General features: G+C 47.0%; 1 protein-coding gene across 2 annotated transcripts; it reads left to right on the forward strand.

Moving 5' to 3' along the window:
• Positions 1 to 5309: 5309 nt before the first annotated feature.
• On the forward strand, positions 5310 to 22064 carry CABP2 (calcium binding protein 2). Of its 2 annotated transcripts, none has more exons than XM_077932808.1 (7): positions 5310 to 5607; positions 12596 to 12769; positions 14548 to 14578; positions 15638 to 15772; positions 17223 to 17332; positions 18561 to 18708; positions 20509 to 22064. In XM_077932808.1, the coding sequence occupies exons 2-7, from the start codon at positions 12653 to 12655 to the stop codon at positions 20532 to 20534; spliced, it is 567 nt and encodes a 188-aa protein (XP_077788934.1). In that variant the 5' UTR covers positions 5310 to 5607; positions 12596 to 12652; the 3' UTR covers positions 20535 to 22064. The 2 variants fall into 2 exon arrangements, with proteins under 2 accessions (XP_077788934.1, XP_077788933.1); XM_077932807.1 differs by lacking the exon at positions 5310 to 5607 and adding an exon at positions 11060 to 12193.
• Positions 22065 to 23078: the final 1014 nt, after the last annotated feature.

Raw genomic sequence — 23078 nt, forward strand, 5'->3', positions numbered from 1 at the left:
CAAAACTATCAGTGGGAGTGCACTGGATGCAGAGTAAGCAGTAACGTGAACGTGCCCTCAGTCATGCTTAGATGAGACCCAGTGAAATCAGTGGGGATTCAGTTGGTCCATATCAGTACATTTATACTCCTCCCTTCCTCTAAGGCAGTGGTCGGCAAGGTTTACCTTGCCTGGGCCGGTTCACTCCAGTGGAGATCCCTCTGTGGGCCAGATTGCGCGCATGTGTGAGCGCGTGCGCCCGCGATTTCCTGCATCTTCGTAGACACAATTTTCAGCATCTGTGCAGACGGGATTTCCAGCGCTGCGAAAGCAAGTTCCCCACGCCACATTGCGCCAGTTTAGTGCAGCACACGGGGACTCGCGGAGCAGTGGCTCGGTTCAGGGCTGGCTCATGGGCCAGTTAAATGATCCCCATGGGCTGCTTGTGGTCCATGGGCCTTAGGTTGCTGACCCCTGCTCTAAGGGCTCTTCAAAACTTTGCTTGCCCCATGCCTAGAAAGCACGGGTTCAAGAGGTTTTCCGCCTGCCCCAGAGGAGCCCTAAGATGCTCAAGACAGTGCACACAAATCCTACCCCATTTAACCTTCACAACAACCCTGTGGGCTGGGTTAGGCTGAAGGGTAATGACTGTCCCAAGGTTGCCCAGTGAGTTTCGTGACTGAGTGTGGATTTGAACCTGGATTTCCCTGGTCCTTATCTGATCTGAGCTGCTATACTGCACTAACAATGTTTATTTAAAGCCTTTTTATCCCATTTTTTGTTAGATTAGCTTCTAAAGCAACTTACACATCAACAAAACACAAGGCAAGCCCATCCCTCAGGCTCACAATATCTAAAAGATATAAGGGGAAAGGGACTTTGCACTTCTTTGTTTGCAATGCTTGCAGCCATCATTCATTCCCCTTCAAAGCCCACTTCACACACACACACACACACACACACACACACACAAGCTTTTCCTGGATCACTATAGCTTTACTTTACAACTCTGCCTGTGACTAGTCAGTCTTCTGTTACAGCACCTGCCCTAACCTTGCTACTTTTTATTATTCACTTATCTGTTTTATTTATTTATATCCTGCCTTTTCCCCAGACTCAAGCCTCTCCCTATTCCTTTACCTTTTCCACCCTACTCTGCATGTAAACCTGGGCAAAGACAGGTCTTCTTCAGGAAAATGTATGGTGCCTGCACTTCCCTGCATACTCTGTTGGTGTAAAGGAAGCCTTCAACCACGCGAATGAGAGCAATGCTAGCAGCAACAGGAGTGAGGAGGAGGTGGCTGACTGCTGTAATATCAGCTGAGGACACGGATGGGAGACAGTTGCTATACACTGTTGCCTGGTCTGAGCCATGGCCATTGAGATGCGCTACCCCTTGTGAGCTCTCCTTGGCTGCTGTTGCTTTCTCTTGGGCATTATGAATGCCTTACACACCTGCGTCACTTGGCATTGTTTTCCGTGCTCTTCATTGCTGCGCAGATGGTACTTCCACTGGGGGGAAGAACAAGATTCGTTCATCTAATGAACTCTTTTCAGTGTATCTGAAGAAGTGTGCATGCACACGAAAGCTTATACCAAGAACAAGCTTAGTTGGTCTCTAAAGGTGCTACTGGACAATTTTTTATTTCTATATATATTTCTCTCCCCCCCCCCTCCATTTGACCAGTAACAAAGGAGGATGATAGCAATGTTTCCTTAGGTGTTTAACTGGGGGTACTCACCTCCATCAGCTCTACCTCCTTCTTTCTCACCCTCTCCGAGTGCTTTAGCTTGACTGGAATGTGTCATGGAATTGTGGTAATGCCTCTTGCTTGTCTCAATAGAGAGAGGCATGAGCATGTGTGGAAACCTCTGACTGCTGTATAGTTGAAATGCCGCCTACTGCACAAAGAGTCACATTCAGTGCTCTGCCCACTTTTGTCTCTGGCATCACCTCCCACTGGCACACACGACCCAATGGTCACCCACGAGGGAATGTAGCACTTAGGCTGTACCCCACTCCTTGTTTACATGCAAAATTTGGGATGGGTAAAAGAAAGTGCTTCTTTGTGCAGCGCATAGTTAAACTATGGAACTCTCTCCCACAGGAGGCAGTGATGGCCACCAACTCTGGTGGTTTTAAAACAGGATTAGACAAATTCATGGAGGAGAGGGCTATTGATGGCTGGTAGCCATGATGGCTCTGCCCTGGCGTCATGGTTGCAGGCAGATATGTTTCAGAATACCAGTTGCTGGAAACCGCAGGAGGGGAGAATGATCTTGTGCTCAGGTCTTACTTGCTGCTTTCCCACAAGCTTCTGAGTGGCCACTGTGAGAACAGGATGCTGGACTAGATGGGCCATTGGCCTGACCCAGTCGTCTCTTATTGTGTTCTTTAATTACATGGGTCGCTTTGGGAGGTGGGAGGTGAGACAGAAGCACTGATGGGGCAGTGAGAGAATTCACCCATCAAGTTATAATAATATCATAATAATTTATTATTTATACCCCTCCCATCTGGCTGGGCTTCCCCAGCCACTCTGGTGCGGCTTCCAACAAAATATTAAAATACAGTAATGCATCAAACATTAAAAGCTTCCCTAAAGTTCAGCTCTGTTGGGTTGGCACTAGAGCCAACAGAGGCACCCATTAAACATCAGTTAACCTATTTCATCCCAGGGCAACAAGGTTCTAATATGCTAAACTGTGGGGATATCCCTCTTCCCATACTGCCAGACATGCTGTGCAGATTTTGGGGGGATGTTTTGTACATGTGAAGAGGAGAGCTCATGGGACAGAGGTCCTGGTCCTTAGACCAGATAGAGAGATCTTTTTATGGGTTAAGCGCTGGGCTCAGCAACTCCATGGCTTGTTTCCTCAATGAATAATTCTCCCACTTGCTTCCACTGATGTGAGCCGGTGAGTGTAAAGACTGAGCCCAGGAGCCTTGGCATTGTCTGCGCTAGCTAGGTGGGGTCTAGTTACCATTGCCACTGGAACCTCGCCAGCTTGGCATTGAATAAACCATGAGTTGTCTGCGCAACAGCCCCAGTTGCAGCGCTGCCAGGAATCACATCTCTGCCATCCGGAGGTCCGGCGAGGTGCCAAGGACCACAGGTGGGGTCCGACTTAATTGACTTAGCCACAGAGGCTCCTGCTTAGAAATAGGAGGGCTGTTGAGGATGTGTCAGGGAACAGGCTGTCACGGAGTGGGAGGGCAAAAGGAAAACACCACAGGAATTGATGAGGAGAGAGCGGGGCACAGGGAAGGCACTTGTAAATGCCAAAATAAAATGAGATGCTATAGATGTCGGGCCACAGAAGAAGAAGGAAGGCCATTTTTTTTTGAGGTGCATTGTTTCAAAACAGGCCACTGGACAAAGGGGAGCCGGGAGATGTGGGACAGAAATATTCTTTACTCCTGCCTTATTTCCCCACAGCCCTCCTTTCTAGCCCAGGGGCACACACACAGGTGATGCCATAGAACCTGTGCTCAATCTGTGTTCTGTGGCCTTTGATGCCTCTTGAGTTTCCTGCTCTAGGGGGGTTGTTTTACCTTGTTTGCAACATTAGTGAAAAGCAGAACCAGGCCGGGTCGTGTGTCTGACCTGATAAGCTCAGATTCCCTCCCCATCCTCCTGCTTCAATCTCGCTCTCCCTGCAGTAATGAGAAGATGACTTGATTAGGTTTGGATGGAGAGTGGGGGAAAGAGCTGTGGCAGGAGCAGGTGCCCCCCTCCCTCCCTCCCATGCCAGCCCAGGGACCTGGGGAGCACAAGTGTTGATCCCTTAAGCGGATTTGCCCAGGAAAGATCTCTGAGGCGGAGAGCAAAGAGGAAAGGTGCCTCAAGGAGTGAGGAGATAAGGAAGGAGCAGCAGGGGGTCAAGAGGAGGGAAAGAGGAAGGAGCTTCAGGGGGAGGAAGATGCTGGAGGGAGGAATGTAGAACGGGAGCCAGGCAGGTATTGAAAGTGGGGGGCAGGTGGGGTACTTGTTACTTCAGAAAAAGATGCCTAGAAATATGGCAGGCAGCTAGGAGAGGCAAGAACCCATGTGAAGGAGCACATGGCTAAGTGTGGCAGCAACACAGAATAGTGCGGCAACCAGCAAGAGACAGCGAAACAGATGCATGGTTCCAGGGAGGAGAGTTTAGGCAGACCCAAGAGTGCAGTAGAGAAGGTATGTGAGGGTAGGAGCCAGAGAGACCGATCAAGGTAGTGTGGAGAGGAGCTAGGCCTTACCAGAGAGACCTCAGAGACTGTCTGCAGGAGGAAGGGATAGAGAAAGGGGCCCAGCTCTTCCCCGGCTCTCAACATGTTCTTTTTTCTCCGGGAGACCCAACGGCAGAGCAGCGAGACACCGGCACTGAGAGCATCCCGGGCTCTTTCGCAAAGCGGTTCTCACCGACGCTCCAAGAGTGCGCGGACCCGCAGGACAGGCAGTCAAGCCCGGGAAGGAGACAAGCGGCTCATGGAGCCAGCCAGATCCAGGAGCACCTCGGAGGCAACCACCGCTGCTGCTGCCGCCTCTGTGGCCCTCTATGGCACCCAACACCACCGACTGGAGGATGGAGCAACCTTGATCAGAACGGCCGATCCCAAAGACCAGCTGTTGCCAAGGGTAACGGGAAGGGCCAGCTCAGCTCACGTGGAAGATGAATGCCCAAGCCTCTGGGCGATGGAGCCCATCCTCACCTCTGTTTTTGGGCAGGTAACTGGGCCAAGGGAGGCAGGGAGGGGACAGAGAGGGCAAATGGTGAGGGGGCTTGAAAATGGAGGGTTCTGTGAAGCTGAGGTTCCCCAGCAAGTCATGGGCTTTTGTCGCATCCCAGGAGGATCTCACCTTCTCTTCCTGCAGAAAAAAACCCCTAATCCTCTGTCCGCCCCCCCATCTCAAACATATGATGGCGGATCAACGCTTTCACCTTAAAACATGGTATGTCCCAGACTGAAGAAAGAGCTAGTGAGAAGGGAGACCTCCAACATCTTGAGTCCCCAAACCGGGACATGCGTCTTTCCGCCCATACTCCCACACAAGTTACTTGACCCATGCAAAATTATGGAGCCCAAAATATGTGGGGGGTTTGGGGGGCATTGATCACATGGTGCCCAAAAACTAATGTTTTAGGGTGCCACACAAAATCATGACCCTGAATAAAGCACTTTTTTGAGAGGAGCACTTTTTCGGGACACAAAATTGCACAAGATCACATCACTCAAAATGGCTGCCATGCTCTTACAGTGAGAAAACAGGATGTGGCTTTTTACCATAGTTATTGATATGCAAAGTTACAGAGATAAGGTGTGTAAATACTCTCCAAGGAGCTCACTTGCAGTTGACGAGAATACAGGAAATGGCACCATCACATCTCCAGGCCCTGCTGCCTTAACGGAGCCTCATGAGCTGGACTGAGCTGTGTTCTTGGACAACACAGTCCCGAAATGGTGGATTGAATTGCCCCCATTGACAAGTTATATAATTACTTTTAAAGTGGCCAGTGCCCTAGGGAGGTGGTGCAGGAGGAAGTGATACTTGGCTTTCGGTGTTGAGCAGAGACTGGGGAGGAGTGTCCCGTGGTGGTGCTGGAGGCAGAGGAAGGCTGGATCAGCACCATCCATTTGCCCAGCTGGTAAGTGGTTGCCGGGCTGTGTGCAGGCTCTTGAACAGGGTACCAATACTAGCAGGTCAGCAACAGTGCCCCAGGTGTTGATTCAGGCTGGTCCTGTCTCTGACACTGCCTCTTGATGTCCTCCCATAAGAATGTGGGGGCCCTTTCCTACTGGTGTTACTCAGGAGCAGTAGCAGCAGTACAGGGAACACCCTATTAGTGCATGTTCAGCACCATTTTCGGCCTCAGAGGGGGGCAGAACATGGATGGAGTGGGGCAGCGGCAGAAGGGAAGGCATGGCATGACGGTGCCGATGCGCATGGTGTGTTGGCACGCAACCCCCACACAAACAGGGAGTTGCCTATACTTGGCCACCCAAATGAGGGAGGCCAGTGTCCTTTTAAAAAGTATGTAAAGGAGTCCTCTCAAGGGCTGTCAGGACTGAGTTTTGGCTTCATGATACAGAATCATAAGAAGGTGTGCAGGAGCCCAGAAGCTATCCATCAACCGTTCAGGCAACTTCCCTACTATGGTGAGATGTATTAATTGGTGCCTGGCTGTGTTTCACTCAGAGTAGATAAGGACTCTTGAGGGGCATGCCCTGGGGAGATGGGGTGTGGTGCGCATTAAGTCCTGAGGGCCACATAGGTACTGTGAAATTATCACCTTGTATATTTGATGAGACAAAAGAAGAGTGTTAAGAATGTGAATTCATCACAGTTAAAGTGATACCGTATTTTTTGCTCTATAAGACTCACTTTTTCCCTCCTAAAAAGTAAGGGGAAATGTGTGTGCATCTTATGGAGCAAATGCAGGCTGCGCAGCTATCCCAGAAGCCAGAACAGCAAGAGGGATTGCTGCTTTCACTGCGTAGCGATCCCTCTTGCTGTTCTGGCTTCTGAGATTCAGAATATTTTTTTTCTTGTTTTCCTCCTCCAAAAACTAGGTGCATCTTGTGGTTTGGTGCATCTTACAGAGCGAAAAATACGGTAGTTTGCAAAAGTTGAGATTTGTTGTTAAAAACCTTGAAATTTGACCTCCGCCTTGGAAATGTGCATCAGAATACTTGCCAGTCTCTTCACTTACATATAAAAAGTCATAAGATGATCTTCACTAACCTGGTGCTCTCCAGCTGTTCTGGACTACAACTCCCATCAGCCCCAGCCAGTAGTGTGACTCATACCTTTTATCCTATAAATCTGCAAAACCTGTTTGATTAGTAAAAAGGCAGGGCAGGAAAAAGTGATTGTAAATGCTTTGTACAATGACTTGCTTTATCACACCACCATTGCCAACTCTGAAATCTGTAGCCCATGAGCTGTGAAACACTTCAGATGGATCTAGACTTATTTTATATCCTGCAGATGCTTAAGGAAGTTGCTATCTTTCTTTTCAGGGGGTTTGCAGGGGGAGATTTTCAAGAAAAAAAGTAGTTAGGTCAATCTCACTTAATCCAGTTTTAACATGAACTGTTAGGATTCAAATACATTTTCACAAATGATATAAGGGTTGTGTTTTCACTTCCCAAATAAGAGTCCTGAAGATCAGAACTAGCCTCTGAACGAAAATTTCCAATTTCCCTTCTGCATGTGGGGGTGGGGGTGGGAGCAACATCTGCAAGTAATGCATTAGGGATGAAGAGGAGTTCTTAACGTCACTCATGAAAATGCACTGTGAGTCTATAAATAATACAGTGGATTCTGCTAACTGGTTCACATCTTGTGGCCAACCCATAAGTCTGACTGACAATTGGTAATGCACGCTTCCCCTATCCCTATCCCCGCCCCACCCTGCCCCCACCGTACCATCTCGCTCGCCCAGTAATGTGGCTGGGTCTCTCAGCATCAGAGCTCAGTGGATGCAGCCACTCCCTGGAACAAAGATTCGAAAATCTCCTTGATTGTCACGGGAGATTATGGCCTCACTGCTCTGAGGGGAGGGGGCATGTTGATGGGCAGCCATCCTTTCCAACCGCTTATGGACAGCATCTGAGTGGGGCTTTTGGATGTGAGTCAGGAAGCAAAAGGCGGGACTGGCCCTCTCCTTCCTGGACCACTGTGGAGTTAAAATGCTCTGAAGAAGAGCTGCTTGCCTGCTCCCTGCTCTCTCTGCTTTAGCACCATCTATGATTGAGTTGCATATAATCCTGAGGATTATGGCTGTGGCCCACGCCCTCCCTCCCTCCCTCCACCCCCCTCTGTTCACTTTCCCTTAATATTCTGGATATATTCAACAATAAAAACCCTGAAAATCCCCAAAGCGTCTAAACCTCCCAGGAAGAGAATCACTTGTTACTATAAAAATATATATATCTGCCATCGGCGCCAGCTGCCTCCAGCCCCATACTGTGCTCTGTGGGATGGGGGGGACTTAGCAGCCATGGGCAACTGCACCAAAACACCGGGCAGGCGGCTCTCCAAGGTAGGGGGAGAGGACGGAGGGGAGGGTGCCCCTTTTCAGCCTTACATCTTCATGCCTTTGTGTTGGAATCCCTGTGTGTGTCTGGTTCTTTGCATGTCTGTCTGTCTACTTTCCTCGCTTCCCAGAGTGTGTGCATGGATTCCTGTCAGTGGTTGAAGCCCCATGGCTGAGGTCCGTTATCTGAGGGAACATGGCGAGAATGATAGGCCCCTGTGGTACCACTCCAGATGGGGGGCTGTGGCATCATCTCCGATTCCTACGAAGGCCAGGTTCCAATGTTCCAGGTTATTAGAATGAAGGTACGGTAGATGTGTTCTTCAGAATAGGGTAGTTTCTGCAGAAGGCTTCAGTGACCCCCTTTTCTCCATCTACTTGGTCCCCTTTTCTCCATCTACTTAGTCCTTCTTAGGCCAGCATCTAGATCCTCTTTGCTTTTTTTGCATCTAAGCAAACAGTAACAACCTCAAACTCCTAGATTTCATTCAATGCTTCCTTCTTCTCTTGGTGTATCATACAAGGCCTGTTTGTGGATTGTGTCAATGAAGATTCAACCAGGTGAGACTCAGTATGCTCCTGATATAATTCTATGGGTTCTGATATAGTTCTATGGGTATTGGGTGCCACAATGTATGGTATCTCTCATATTCTTGCATGTCATTGTATGGTATGTATTGCCACCAGTGCCTGAGCAGAGAAGGCACATGACCAGTGGCAGATTTATGGTCTGGGGGACCTTTGGGAGGGGCCCCAGTTCATTCACTTAAATAAATGTGACCACGTCTGAAAATATGAAGGAGCTACCGGTAAATAATGAGTTAATTCATTACATGGATTATCCTTTTTTTTTTTTTTTTTGCTATTGTTATAGAGCTGGGGTAACAGAGTTTGAGGGTGCAAGGGCACCCATAACTGCTAGAGTTAGTGAATACTAGAATTCAATAAAGTGTTATAATTTACATAATATTTAGCATATTGAAGGAAAGTTGCCAGGCCAGTAGAAAAATGCAGGCTTAGCTCCTTTTCCAGGCTAGGGGCTCACCGGGGATAGAAGCTGTTAAGCATGACAAAATGTGTTGGTGGCCCATCACAGGAAAATCCTTGGGTCTCTTCCAATGGAGGTTGCCACTGTTACACTGAGCGATGAAGAAGATGGAGGTCACCTTTTAAGACTAGGCTTGGAATAGCAGGTAGAAAGGGGACAAGCAGACAGAAGGGGAGCAGTTCCTTGGCAAGGGTTTTTTCTGGGAAGGAGAAGCAGGAAGGGGAGATCGCCATGTGGCGCTGGCTGAAAGATGCTGCGCTGAAAGGCCAGGGGTGTAGCGTGGTGCATTTTCCTGGGTTGAGGCACGCTGCTCACACCACCCTCCCCAAGTCAGCCCTGTGCCACTTTGCAAGGCTGGGATCATTCTAGCCTCACAAAGCGCCTTGGGGCTGGAGGGCTGCTTTTGCCCTCCATGTCCTGCCCCCCCCCCCCGGCACTCACATGCCCTGGCCGCTGTTCAGGCATGCTCCGCCACTGCCAGGGGCCATGACTGGGTGCTACTTTAGACCCAGGCTCACTGTAGCTATGAGAAGGGCAATGAGGGACACTCTTGGGGTGTAATGTTCTGCCTCCCCTCTATTGAAGGCTTCAGGTGTAAATATGTGTAAAATGAACCTGCCACTTCCCTCCTCCTCGCATCCGTCACTGCCAAAAAGGCAGCATTGGTGTGAGGTGTACAGTGACAGCAGAGCAGGACAGTTGTTGGGGAGCTGCCCTAGTCTGTCCTTGGCATGAGCCCCATGGAGATACAGTGGTACCTCAGGTTACCACAAACACCTCAAGTTACAAACACTTCGAGTTACAGACTCCGCTAAACCAGAAGTAGTACCTCGGGTTAAGAACTTTACCTCAGGATGAGAACAGAAATCGTGCGGCAGCAGCTGGAGGCCCCATTAGCTAAAGTGGTACCTCAGGTTAAGAACGGTTTCAGGTTAAGAACGGACCTCTGGAACGAATTAAGTTTGTAACCAGAGGTACCACTGTATCCTGGTGGGATTGGTCAGATGAGAAGGAAGAGTGGGAAGAAATCAGAGAACTGGAGGGCAGCAGCCCACAGAAGGGGTCCAGCAAGCTGGGAGGCAGTGGTTAAGATCTGTGAGAGATCTCCAACCCTGCAAATGCTAGGAAGCAGTTTGCCCCCATTTTTGTATATATCAATATTATTGAATTTAAGTGTGTGTGTGTGTGAGAGAGAGAGAGAGGGAGGGAGAGAGAGAGAGAGAGAGAGAGAGAGAGAGAGAGAGAGAGAGAGAGAGGGAGAATACCACAGTAATAGCCACATTACCACAGTTTAACCACATGAGGGACCCATCAACTACGGTATACCATCCAACCATATGGGTGAGGATAATGTTACTATACATATGGTCCTCTTTTCCAGGGGCTGTGTGTGCAGTCCCCCCTAGTGAATTGCACTGGGTAGAGGTTCATCTGTATTTACTCAGAGTTAAGGGATATTAGCACTGCAAAGCTACATCAGTTTTATTCAGCTGTCATGACTTATCCCAAATAATGAGTTTAGTGAAATGCTGAGAATTCTGGTAAAGATCTCTGTGTAAAACCGCAGTTCCCTGGGAGTCCTTAGGGAAGGAAAAGGACTGTTTAATAAAATGTAAGTCTGTGGTGCAGATGTGTACGGAAAGATACAGAGGGACTGCCAAGAAACGTAGCAATTGTGCTAGTGCATGTTTCTTGTTGTTAGAGCATATGTGCCATTGCTTTGTGTGTTAGAGTGTGTGAGAGAGAGCAAGAGAGCTAATTGTGGCATCTCTCTCTGTATAGTATGTGGAGACATTTCCCCTAGGAGGACTCAGATTCAGATGACTCACAGGCCATCTCATGGGGGGGGGGGAGCTCTGGGTATTCCCTTCTTCACTGTCCTGGTGGCAGTGGTGGATTTAGGACAGCCAAGGGTCCCCTTCCAACCTTCCCAAAGCCTAGTAAGTGCTGGGCTTTGGGAAGGAGGCATGAGAGCTATGAGAGGGTCCTAGAGTCCTCCTACCTCCTTCTCAAAGCTGAGTTAGCACTTGCCCAGCTATGGGAAGGAGTCAGGGGACTCCAGGACCCTGCCAGATCCCTGTGCCTCCTTCCCAGCCTGGCACCTCCCTTACCTGGTTTTGGGAAGGCGACTTGGGGCTTTGAGGGCGTTAAATTTTGGCCCCACACAGGGCACCATATTACCATAATGCCTGTGAATTTCCTATAGCTTTTCCTTAAAAACTAGCCAACAGCTGTCCTGGGGGCAGAGCCAATGGAAGGCAAGTTGTTGCCAACTTTCTTAAGCCTTCTGATAATTCTTGTTCTCTGTTGCTAGGCTGGCCTGCAGGACCAAGTTTCAGCTTATCAGCAAGACACAGATCCTTATGAATCTTTATGGTTTTTACATAGGAGGACAACAAAACCACAAAAAACCCCAGAACACATATTTGAAAATAGAGACATTACCTATAATTTGATGGTTGTTTTTTGGGGGGAACCCTTGCAATAATAATAATAATAATAATAATAATAATAATAATAATAATAATAATAATAATAATTTATTTATACCCCACCCATCTGGCTGGGTTTCCCCAGCCACTCTGGGCGGCTTCCAACAGAATATTAAAATACAATAGTCTGTCAAACATTAAAAGCTTCCCTAAACAGGGCTGCCTTCAGATGTCTTCTAAAAGTCTGGTAGTTGTTTTTCTCTTTGACATCTGGTGGGAGGGCATTCCACAGGGCGGGTGCCACTACCGAGAAGGTAGTGCCTTGGATCCATAAGGATTGCCCTGGAAGACACTGTATCTGTGATTTTTATGGGGCGGTCAATGAGGATAGAGGGGTTCAATGATTTGGGGATGGTTTTGCAGGGGAGGGGGAACTCACATTGAAATCACACAGTTTTAAGAGGCTCCATTTTGTTGGATCTAATGTGTATTCATTTGAACATGCATTCTCCCACCTCATAGTTGCTCTCTTTCCCTCTTCCAAATTCCTTCCCTTTCTCTGCTACATTATTGGTTGCTTTACTTTCTGTCCATCTGCTCAGGTGCCAACCTGAACTTTGAAAAGCTCTTTGAACTGAGAGAGGAAGCAAGAGGGAGTGTCGCTCTTTCAACTTCCTCCTTCAGCTTCATGAACTTTTCAGTGAGAAAAATGGTAATTATCCTCACCATCTCATGACAAAGGGGGCAGTGGGCGATGTGGGGGTAGGGAGCTCAAAGGCTTTGTGGCCACCAGAGGAAGACCTTGAGGGCCCCAGGTTGGGGACCCCAGCATTGTGGAGATGGAGGTCTGCCTAATTGTGGCAATTGCCCAATGAGCAGAGATGCTGAGGCACTGAGATAAATTTAAGGATGAGAAAAATGGGTTTCTTTTAGGGGGAAATTGTGTTATTTCTCTAGCATATGTCTTGTTTCCCCCTTTGTTGCTCCCTTTCCCATACTCTCCATTACCAGATACCCTGCTTCCCTAAAGCCTGGGCCTTAAACACCCAGGTCCTGATAGAGGGGGAAATCGGGGTCTCTAACTGTACTTAGCTAATTGCAAGCTATGCTACAGGAGAATAAGCAGCCCTCCGCTGAGGCTCCTGGCTCCCCTGCCTCTACCAGCAACGACATGGACGAAGGGGCTGACGGCACGCAGTATCCGCCATTGCAGAATTACTCGGTCCTGCATGGCTTGGTGGGGCCAGCCTGCATCTTCTTGCGCCAGAGCATCGCCATCACGCAAATCGTATGTATTGCACATCTACTGCTGCTGCACCATTTATGCTGAGCGTGAGAGTGTAGCTGCCCCTTCTCTCTTTGCATGGACTGCCCTGCTCCTCAAACCTTCAGTATGCCCCTGTGCTGGAACATAGCGTGGGCCTGTTGTTGTTGTTGTTATTTATTAAATTTGTGTACCGCCCTATACTCGTAGATCTCACAACATAAAATCACAATATAAAAAACAGAAAACACATAATAAAAGCAAAAACAAAGACAACCCAATAATTAAATCTTACTCTTTCCTCCCTGCGGAGTAATCTTCACTAAGGAATAAACATGGATAAGGTGGCATAAGAAATCAAACATAAGTGTTATATTTTGCTACAGGTCTACAAATTGGGAGGTTGATGTGTGCCGCCGCTGTTCAATCCATGGACTTATGGAAGAGAAATCGTTCATGCCATGATCTAAAACCATGCAGATTGTGTTTTGCAGTATATAAACTAATTCCTACATGGAAAAAGGCTAGTGAAAGGGTGCCTTCACTGAGTCCATGTTGCACAGGTTAACAGCCAGGCAATGAGGCAATGTTGGTGATGATCGGCACTTTTGTTTACGGCTTTAAATGGTGCAAAGCTCTTCACATACATTATCTTATTGCAATCTTTACCCTGTAAGGTGGGATAGTAGTAAATACCTATATATTACAGATATGTGGGAAGGGGGGCAGGCTGTGGTTGACAGCGCGAGCGATTTCCTTAAGGTCTTCAAGTGAGTTCATGGAAAAGCCATGGCAAAGGGTTTCCTAAAACAGGGGCCATTCAAATGCCCTTTCTTTGGTGCATCCATGATTATTTGTGTTCATTATCGTATGCTATTGGGGCCGTCAAGTACATTCCTGCTTCCAATACTGGGAAGGTTTCACTTTCATTCAGTGTATGCCCCATAACATCCTTCTGCAACCACACAACTTTTTTATACCACAAATATTCTGACTTATTTCTGCCCTGCTTTTGTTGTGCTGTAGCCTTTCTTGACAGTAACACTGTGAGAGCATTGGAGCAACATTGCAGAACAAACTACAGCAGAACTGTATAATTAATGCACTTTTATTGTGGCAAGAACGTGTTGCAAAATACACCCATACAGAGCACTCGCCTGAGGGGGCTGTTAATAATCTCTTAGCCACTGACACGCACCAGCCTTTGGGCTGCATTACACAAACACCAAGCCTAGGAAACTATCACTGGAAGAACAACTCTTGCCCCTATTGCCTTTCTGCAGGGAGCCAGAAGGGCTTTCCTCCAGGGAATTTGTAGCCACAGTATTCTGACACAATATTTGCATGGAATCCAACAGTGATGCAGTGTGACTTGGTAGGAAGCCCCTTTAAGCGAGGTGGGACTTATTTTGAAGTAAGCACACACAGAATCAGGATGCACGGAGTAACAGTTTTTTTTCTGTTCATAGAGAGGGCAAGGAAGACTTCCTTAATCTGGGACAGCTTCTGACTAAGAGATCAGTAGATTGGATGTGGGCAGGCAAAGTAGATAGATAGATGATAGATAGATAGATAGATAGATAGATAGATAGATAGATATAGATAGATGATAGATGATGATAGATAGATAGATAGATAGATAGATAGATGATATAGATAGATGATAGATAGATAGATAGATAGATAGATGATAGATAGATAGATAGATGATAGATGATAGATGATAGATGATAGGTGATAGATGATAGATGATAGATGATAGATATCTGTTTTATCAACCTCTACTCTCTTTCTTTCCCCAGGACAGAGAACTGCGACCAGAGGAGATCGAAGGTAATAAGAAAATTGATGCTCAACATTACCTCTTAGGGTCGGGTTAGCCAACATGGTGCCCTCCAGATGTTCCTGGCCTACAACACCCATCATCCCTGATAATTGGCCATGCTGGCTGGTGCTGATGGGATGTGTAGTCCAAGAACATCCGGAGGCCACTGCGTTGGCTAACATTGTCTTTGGGGAACCTCATGGATCCTGCCTTCGTCATTAGTCATTAGTCCAACCAACCAGAAGTCTACTGCATCTGCTATGCTTCACTCAGCTTCTTTGGTTTTGCTTAATGTTCTGCCTTGTTGCTTTGTCAACTTGCCTCTGGCTTCCTTATGCTTTGCTCCCATTCTAGTTGTATGAATCCCTTGCTTTGCTTTCCCCCTTCGCCTCTCCTGGGCCTACCACCCCATCTAGAGGGCAGCTATCAGATATCCAGTTCAGTTCCTTGACTCTAATTATGGACTCAGCCCTCATACAAATTTCTGATTGGACTAGCATTGAAAATCCCTCTAGTGGCATTCCTGTTGTTGTTGTTGTTGCTGCTGCTGCTGCTGCTGCTGTTGTTAATATGCCACCTATCTGACTGGGTTGTCCCAGTCTCTGGGCAGCTTCCAACAACATCAAACACAGTAGAACATCAAACATTAAAAACTTCCCTATACTGGGCTGCATTCAGATGTCTTCTAAAAGTCATATAGTTGTTTATGTCCTTGACATCTGATGGGAGGACCTTTCACAGGGCGGGCACGACTGCTGAGAAGGCCCTCTGCCTGGTTCCCTGTAACCTCACTCCTCGCAGAAGGCCCTCAGTGCTGTACCTGAGTATCCAGGCTGGACAATGGGGGTGGAGACGCTCCTTCAGGTATACCGGGCCAAGGCCATATGTCCCTGGAGCTGAACTCCAAAAGTGAGGAAGGGCTGTTGATGAAACATAGCAGCTCCTTCACTGTGTAGCAAATCAGATGCTAACTCCATCACTCCCTTCTCATTTACTTGGTGTTTGCAAGACACAGATGCATTACCTGCTTTCCAGGGGGATTCTTATTGCTTCCCTTCTCTTTCCAGAGCTAAAGGAGGCCTTCCGAGAGTTTGACAAGGACCATGACGGCTACATCAGCTACAAAGACCTGGGGGAATGTATGCGAACCATGGGCTACATGCCCACTGAGATGGAGCTCATTGAATTGTCTCAGCAGATCAGTATGTGCCTAGCATTATTGAGTTAAATACTACAGTATGATGTTTCAGGGGGAAGAAATGGATTTTCACAGTTGCTGGATCTAGTTTGGCATTCAAGCAAAATGACCACACACAAAAAGGGGGAGGGGAGGATGCAAACACTTCTTGGATATATCTCCTTAAAGTAGAGGTAGGGAACCTGTGGCCCTCCAGATGTTGTTGGAGTCCAGATCCCATTAGCTGCAGCCAGCATGGCCATTGATCCATGATGCTAGAAGTTATAATCCAGCAATAGTTGGATGGCCATGAGTTTCCCACAGAAATGTCAGAGGGGATGAGGCGACAGCACTAGACTGTGGCCTAATAATAGTGTTTAAGCATCTGTATAGGGTGTTCAAAGCATTTCGCACATTATCATCTCAGTAATCCTTACGAGCACCCTGTAAGGTAAGAGATGTTTATTACTGGAGATGCCTGGCTCGATCGATCAGTTACTTTGCATGTACAGTGGTACCTTGGGTTAAGAACTTAATTCGTTCTGGAGGTCTGTTCTTAACCTGAAATTGTTCTTAAGCTGAAGCACCACTTTAGCTAATGGGGCCTCCTGCTGCCTCCGCGCCGCCAGAGCACAATTTCTGTTCTCATCCTGAAGCAAAGTTCTTAACCCAAGGTGCTATTTCTGGGTTAGCAGAGTCTGTAACCTGAAGCGTATGTAACCCGAGGTACCACTGTATAATAAACTCAGTTTGGCAGGAGCAGCACCTACCGTATTTTTCGCACCATAGGGCGCACCGGACCATAGGGCGCACCCAGTTTTTTGGGGGAGGAATAAAGTGGGGAAAATTATTTTTCCCCCAGGCGCGGGGCTGGGGCGGGGGAAGCTCGAGCTTCCCCCGACCCCAGCCCCCAAACAGGCAGCTCTCTGCAAGCCGTGGGAGCGCTCCCGCTGCTTGCGGAGAGGTCCGCGAAGCCTGGGCGCGCTGATCTCAGCGCGCGCAGGCTTCGGCATGCAGGCAAGTCTCCGCAAGCAGCGGGAGCGCTCCGACCCCTCTCACTCTCCAGGCTTCAGCGAAAGCCTGCATTCGCACCATAAGACGCACACACATTTACCCTTCATTTTTGGAGGGGAAAAAGTGCGTCCTATGGTGCGAAAAATACGGTAATTACCAAGTGCAAAATGGTGGTGTGAATCAGCTGATGCAAGGACATGTCATCAGCTGTGTGGCTTTTCTGACAGGACTCAAGAGTTTGCATTCATGGGAGCCTATTCACTCTCCTGGTTTGCTGCATAAGCAGATAAATTCCACACAAGAAGTGGCAACGGAGAGGGTAGGGATGGGAACGGCAGCACAAATGGGAAAATTCTTCCATTATGTTGGTTGTGAATTGTCCCAGAGTATAATTATATATACTATAATATCTAACCCAGCACTGTCTGGCTCTGGCTGAAACTGTTTTTCTGCATCTATAGCTGGAGGGAAGGTGGATTTTGATGACTTTGTGGAACTGATGGGCCCCAAGATGCTGGCAGAAACGGCAGACATGATTGGGGTGAAAGAACTGCGGGATGCCTTCCGAGAGGTGAGAGTCACATGACTCAACTCGAGGGACCAGAGGAGGGTAGCATCAGACGGTGGGTGACTGGGTGGTATCTTGAGGAATCTTATTTCTCATTCCGCTGTCCTGTCTTCTCATATAGTGGTTCTCCCAGGCAACACAAAACACAAACGTAGGGTTACTATATTCCCAAAAGTGAAAATCCAGACAAAGTTGGCTTTTTTTTTGGGTCAAAGTTTTTGAGCTTTTTGGGGGTGCTTTTTTTTGGGATTTTTACAGCATTTTCCCTTAAAAATTGCCATAGTTGCCGTATGTCTGGGTTTCCCCAGACATGTTGCCAGTTGGGCAAAAGTCCGCCCAGAATGATGCCATTTTGACAGTCTGATTCCGGGAAAACCTGGATGTATTGCAGCCCTACACAAACAGTTCTCAGCTGCTTCATTTGATTTCATCAGTGCCACTTAAAGCACTTCACTCTTGCTGTTGGTGTACATGTGTGGATGTCAGTGGCAATCAGGAAGGAAAGTGGATTGACACTGTCACTTCAGCCTTCCTGAAGTTTTTCTGCCACCTGAGAACAGTGCACCCACCCAACCATCATTTTGTGATTTGGACTCTTCCAGAAGATGGGGTTGTTCAGCATTCATCCTGATTTGCTTGCACAAAGTTTAAGCCATGGTTAGACTAGTCTTTATGGAGCATTTGTTTAGATTTCATGGAATCTGTAGCGTAGACAGGGGCCCCGAGGGTCATCTAGTACAACCTCCTGCAATGCAGGAATCTCAACCAGATCATACATGACAGATGGCCATCCAAACTCTTCTTAAAAACCTCCAAGGAAGGAGATTTCACCACCTCTCATGGGAGTCCGTTCCACTGTCCAACAGCTATTGCCGTCAGAAAGTTCTTCCTGATGTTTCGTTGGAATCCCCTTTCTTGTTGTTTGTTTACAGGGTAATTATATAAGAATCAACCTTCATCCTGATTTTCTTACAGGGTGTTTACATGTCTTCCCAGTAAGCATTCATTCATCCTGCACTTTTTAATGTGTTTTTCTACTACTTTCCAAAGTGCAAAAAGTCTTCTTCTTTTTATAAAAAAAGGTGGTTTTGTCTTTCCAAGAGAACAATATGCTTCCATCTACTTCAGTTGCGCTCAGGGAGGTGAGCACAAGAGACTGGAAAATTGTGTGGATATGGTAGATGGTTAAACAAGGTGCTGGAATCAGGGTTGTTTATTTGTTTCCTTCCAGTTTGACACAAATGGCGATGGACAGATCAGCATAGCTGAGCTAAGGGAAGCCATGCGCAAACTCTTGGGACAGCAGCTGAACTACCGTGAGGTGGATGAGATACTCAAAGATGTTGATCTGAATGGGGATGGCCTTGTGGACTTTGAAGGTATCAGGAAAGCCCTTCCTTTGAGGGATGATGATGATTTGCTTTTTCTAACTGGGAAAGAAGTGAGGATTTAGGCTGGGAGGAGGATCTCATCCTGTTTTTGAAAACGAATGCAGGATGTAGAGTAGGGGTGGGTAACAATTTTGGCTCTTTGGGCCAAATCCTTATCTGACTGCCCCCCATGGGCCAACTTGGCCTGATGGATGGGACAACCCGCCTGTTGAATCACAGGATGCCATTATGACATCAAATGATTTGACAGGGGGGTTTTCCTCCCGACCTGCTAAAATCCTGTGTGCAGTAGTCCCCAAATGCCCAACAGGTTGCTGATGTTGGAAACACTATTCTTGCCACTTTGAGAAGCCCCAGGCATAGGGCCTTGTGAGTCCTGCCAAACCAATTTGAAGTCTGGCTTTTAGAGGTATTGATGGTGTGAGCAAGTTGCCTGCAGGGAACTCGTATGCAGCTACCTCAGCAGGCTATGGCATTGCCACCCATCAGCTGGTGCTTGAAGCTTGCTTTCCCTCGCCCATGCACTGTCGCAGCCTTCCTGAAGTCTTACAGTGCACTGGCAGCCACATCTCCACCTGCCCCACACTTGACGTCACTGTGGGGCAGGTGGGCATGGTTTGGGTGAAAACAGCCTTATGGGCCACATTTGAACCCCTGGGTTGGGCCCAATTTTGGCCCCTGTTCCAGAAATTCCATACCTGCTATAGATCCTTGACGCAGGAAAGAAAAGGAAGAAAGTCAAGACTGGATTTAGGAGGAGTCACTTCTAATTTTGAGGGGATAGTTGGGAATTGGATCATAACGATAACATTTGGAAGCCAGGGTTCCTAGGTTTTATTTTAAACCAGAGGCTTATTAATATGCTAATATATCCCATGCTCTGTATGCACTTCCCTTCAGTTGAAGTTGCACAACTGAATGACAGAATCAGGTTTTGCCTGTACAGTGATGGTGTCTTCAGTGACAGCACTCTTCCTTTTCCCATGCCCTTATGGGAGAAAGTTAATATGTTTATTATTCAGGGATATCACTACAGCAGAGACCAAATCAATTTGCACTCTGTGAAGCAAGGAAAGTGTTGAGCAGTTTTTGCCCTTCCTCAACAGTGTTGCTTCTCACAGCTGATTTACATTTTTAAATGTTTTATTGAAAGATTTTTCTGTAAGTAACAAAAGTACATTCAGTGCCTCTGTTTTTAAATTACCGGTATAGCATCCTTCATACCAATCAATTACAGTTGGTATGAGACTTTTTTGTTGTAGACAATGTGGGGTTGGGGGGGGGGAGAGGAGAGGGGAGAAAGTAGAAAAAGAGAAAGTTAGGAGGGGGAAGTAGGGGAGATGAGAGTCATTAAACATTCATTATTTGCAAACTATTGTTCTGTTAAGCTCATTGGGAATTTAGTGAGCCTCACTCTGCATAGCCCTGTCCTGGATTGTATTTCATGGCCATACTAGAGCAGCCTTCCCCAACTACGTACACTTCAGATGTTTTGCACTACATCTCTCATCATCCCTGACCATTGGCCATGCTGGGGCTGATGGGAATTGTAGTTCAAAACATCTGGAAGGCACCAGGTTGGGGAAGGATGCTCTAAAATGTGACGGAATGTTAGAAGAGTGGGATGGGATATATGGAACTGAGCTGGATGGATAGACAGACAGAGAGATGGTGGTTCCCATACATTCTCTAGTTATCTATAAAAGAAGTCCCTCTTCCGGGCTAGCAGCTGATAGAAAATGCTTTTCTCTCCCCTCCTGATGACATATTTGGATCCCCTTCCTGCAGAGTTTGTACGGATGATGTCTCGCTGAGAGCAGCCAGCAGCAGCAGCCCCAGGCTGAAGTGCCTTACGGAGAGGAGAGACTTCAAGCTGCTGTATATCCTGATCTAACCATCAGGAGCAATGGCAGCATGCGAGAACTTCCTACACATCCTGTGTACCCTGCTTGGAGCCAAACAGCCACTCCTAAAGTCCAGAGACTTGCATCAGCTTCAGCACCTTCAATGACATCCTTGACTGGATCTCAAGACTGATACCCCATCTACTGTTTTAGAGACAGCCACGACCCCAAGCTCTCAGGCTCCGGATGTCATTGTACCTTGCCTTTACTCTGTTCTCTGTAACGCTGACCTTTCACCCCAAGCATACCTTAAGAAGGAACAATCAACCAACAACAAAACTCTCTTAAATATTCTGCATGCAATGGTGTGACAATATTTGAAACGCTTCACCGTCCTATTCCAAGAGGGGCTGCTTTCCTTTCCTTTCCCCCTCTCTAAACGGTGTTTGTTTTTAAAAGTACATTCTTCTCCACTGTGGCATGCTCACCCCCACCTCTGACGTCCTTTCTAAGTACAGTGGAACAATGGCAAGGAGTTGGCTTGTGGTCCCAAACGGAACAGGGATTGTTCTGGAAACTGGATGGGCTGGCGCTCACTGCCTGCTATTAAGCCAACCTTTGTGACTTAATGGGATCTATGGTGCATGAATGTTCATTAGGTTTACTGGAAGTGGCAGCTGTGTGATCCAGAGGTGTTCGGCCCTCAAAAGATCTGGGATTCTGACATGCAAAACCTTTGCCTCCCAAAACCCAGGGACTGCTTCTGTCTCTACAAACGACAAGCTGCTTTATAGATTGCCCTTCAGCTAACTGACTATGGCATATTCAGCGGCCATATTTCCATCCATATTTGGAATCCCCATTTACTTGTGATTTTCAAACTGTGTTCTGGAGAACCCCTGGGGTTCCTTAGAAGCTTAACAGAGGCTACTCAATGAGAAAGTCAGGATGGATTTTCCAGCTTGCCCATTACTACCAACTGTCTTCTGAACTATGCAGCCTCAGGGGAGAGTTGGGTGAGCTCTAAGTGAACACCTCAGAATCCTTTGCCAAAATAAGAAGATTCAGTAGCAGATAAGTTGATGTGGGCAAAGTTGCCCGAAGTTAGAAAATCCCAGTGCTCTGTTGCTGGAAACATATTTTCACTTTCCTATTGAAAATTAAACTGTTCTGTCAATTCAAATTCTTGTTTCAGCTGAAAAGACCAGTGCATTGGAGGGAAGATGATGGCCTCAAACCTACATTTCCCTCTGTTGTGAATGTGACTCACATTGTTTATTTTTTTCTCACATATGTAATACCATACATTTAGCTGTATCCAAACACTTACTCAAGCAAGCTCAATAAATTCAGATTTGTGCATTTGGTTCATGCATATTATCCCTATTTTTTGTAGCTCCCTGGTAGACACAAAGATTAATCTTAGCTATGATCATACAAAGACCTACTGCTTTTGTCTATGTTAGGGCTGTTACCAGAGTAAAGAAATCTTATCATTTGTTTTCTGTGTCACAGTTGGCATTGTCTTAGAGATATACTGTCCTGTATGAGGAAGAACAAGGAATGCCTGAAAGAAGTGCCTCCTGCTAGTGATTAGCAGAATGGATTCAGCTAAGTTGATGTGCACACAGAATGAGGACCACTCATGCAATGGGACCTTCCCTCCTCTCCTCCCCAGTCTGCTCTGGAGTGTTGGGGGAACCCACAGAACAGGATTAGGGAGCGTGCAGGGCGAGAAGAGGGGGGAAGACCCATTGCACAAGCAGACCTAGTTCCACACATGTACTTAGGGCTATGTTGAATTCCACCCTATATATGTATTTAAAATGGGGGTAGGGTGGGGGGGGGGTGACCTGTTGTTGGACTCCTATTCCATGCAGCCCTAGTGGTCAGAGATTATGAGAGCTATAGTCCAACAACATCTGAAAGACCACAGACTCCCTACCCTTGATGAAATACTTCTTTAAAATCCGCTGTTTGATTAATCAGGGACACTTATTTTAAATAATTTTAAAACCTTTTTATTTAGTATCTTATCGACCAATTAACTAAACAGCCTAGAAAGAAAGATATTGTCTCCCAATTGTTAAATTCTACAAATGGGAAACCAGGTTCAAATGTACCTGGGAGGCACATCTCCTGATCTGGAAGATCTGCTAGAAGTCCCATATGTCTGGTGTGAAAAGTGGCTACACTGTGGTGAAGGAAATGCATGTTACACTTGCTCAGAGCCACTCTTAGTTCATTGACCATGTTCTAGGGCAGAGCCCTAGTAATCCCTGGCTCCTTCAGTTTTGGGTGTCATTAATGAGATGTACCCCCAAGTATGCAGGTATAGGATTGCACCTTAATTGATTCTGCTGAATTACTTTTATGTTACTGTTGATTTTTTTTAAAAAATGCTTGCAGTGAAATCCAGCAGTTTAGAACCAATCTTGAGAAGGAACATTTGTTTAAAAAGACTGTGCTTTCAAAAAGTATTGAGACTAATTTTCCCAAAGGCATTTCTTTACT

The sequence above is a fragment of the Podarcis muralis genome, chromosome 1 (assembly GCF_964188315.1).
Source record: "Podarcis muralis chromosome 1, rPodMur119.hap1.1, whole genome shotgun sequence".
NCBI lineage: Eukaryota > Metazoa > Chordata > Lepidosauria > Squamata > Lacertidae > Podarcis > Podarcis muralis.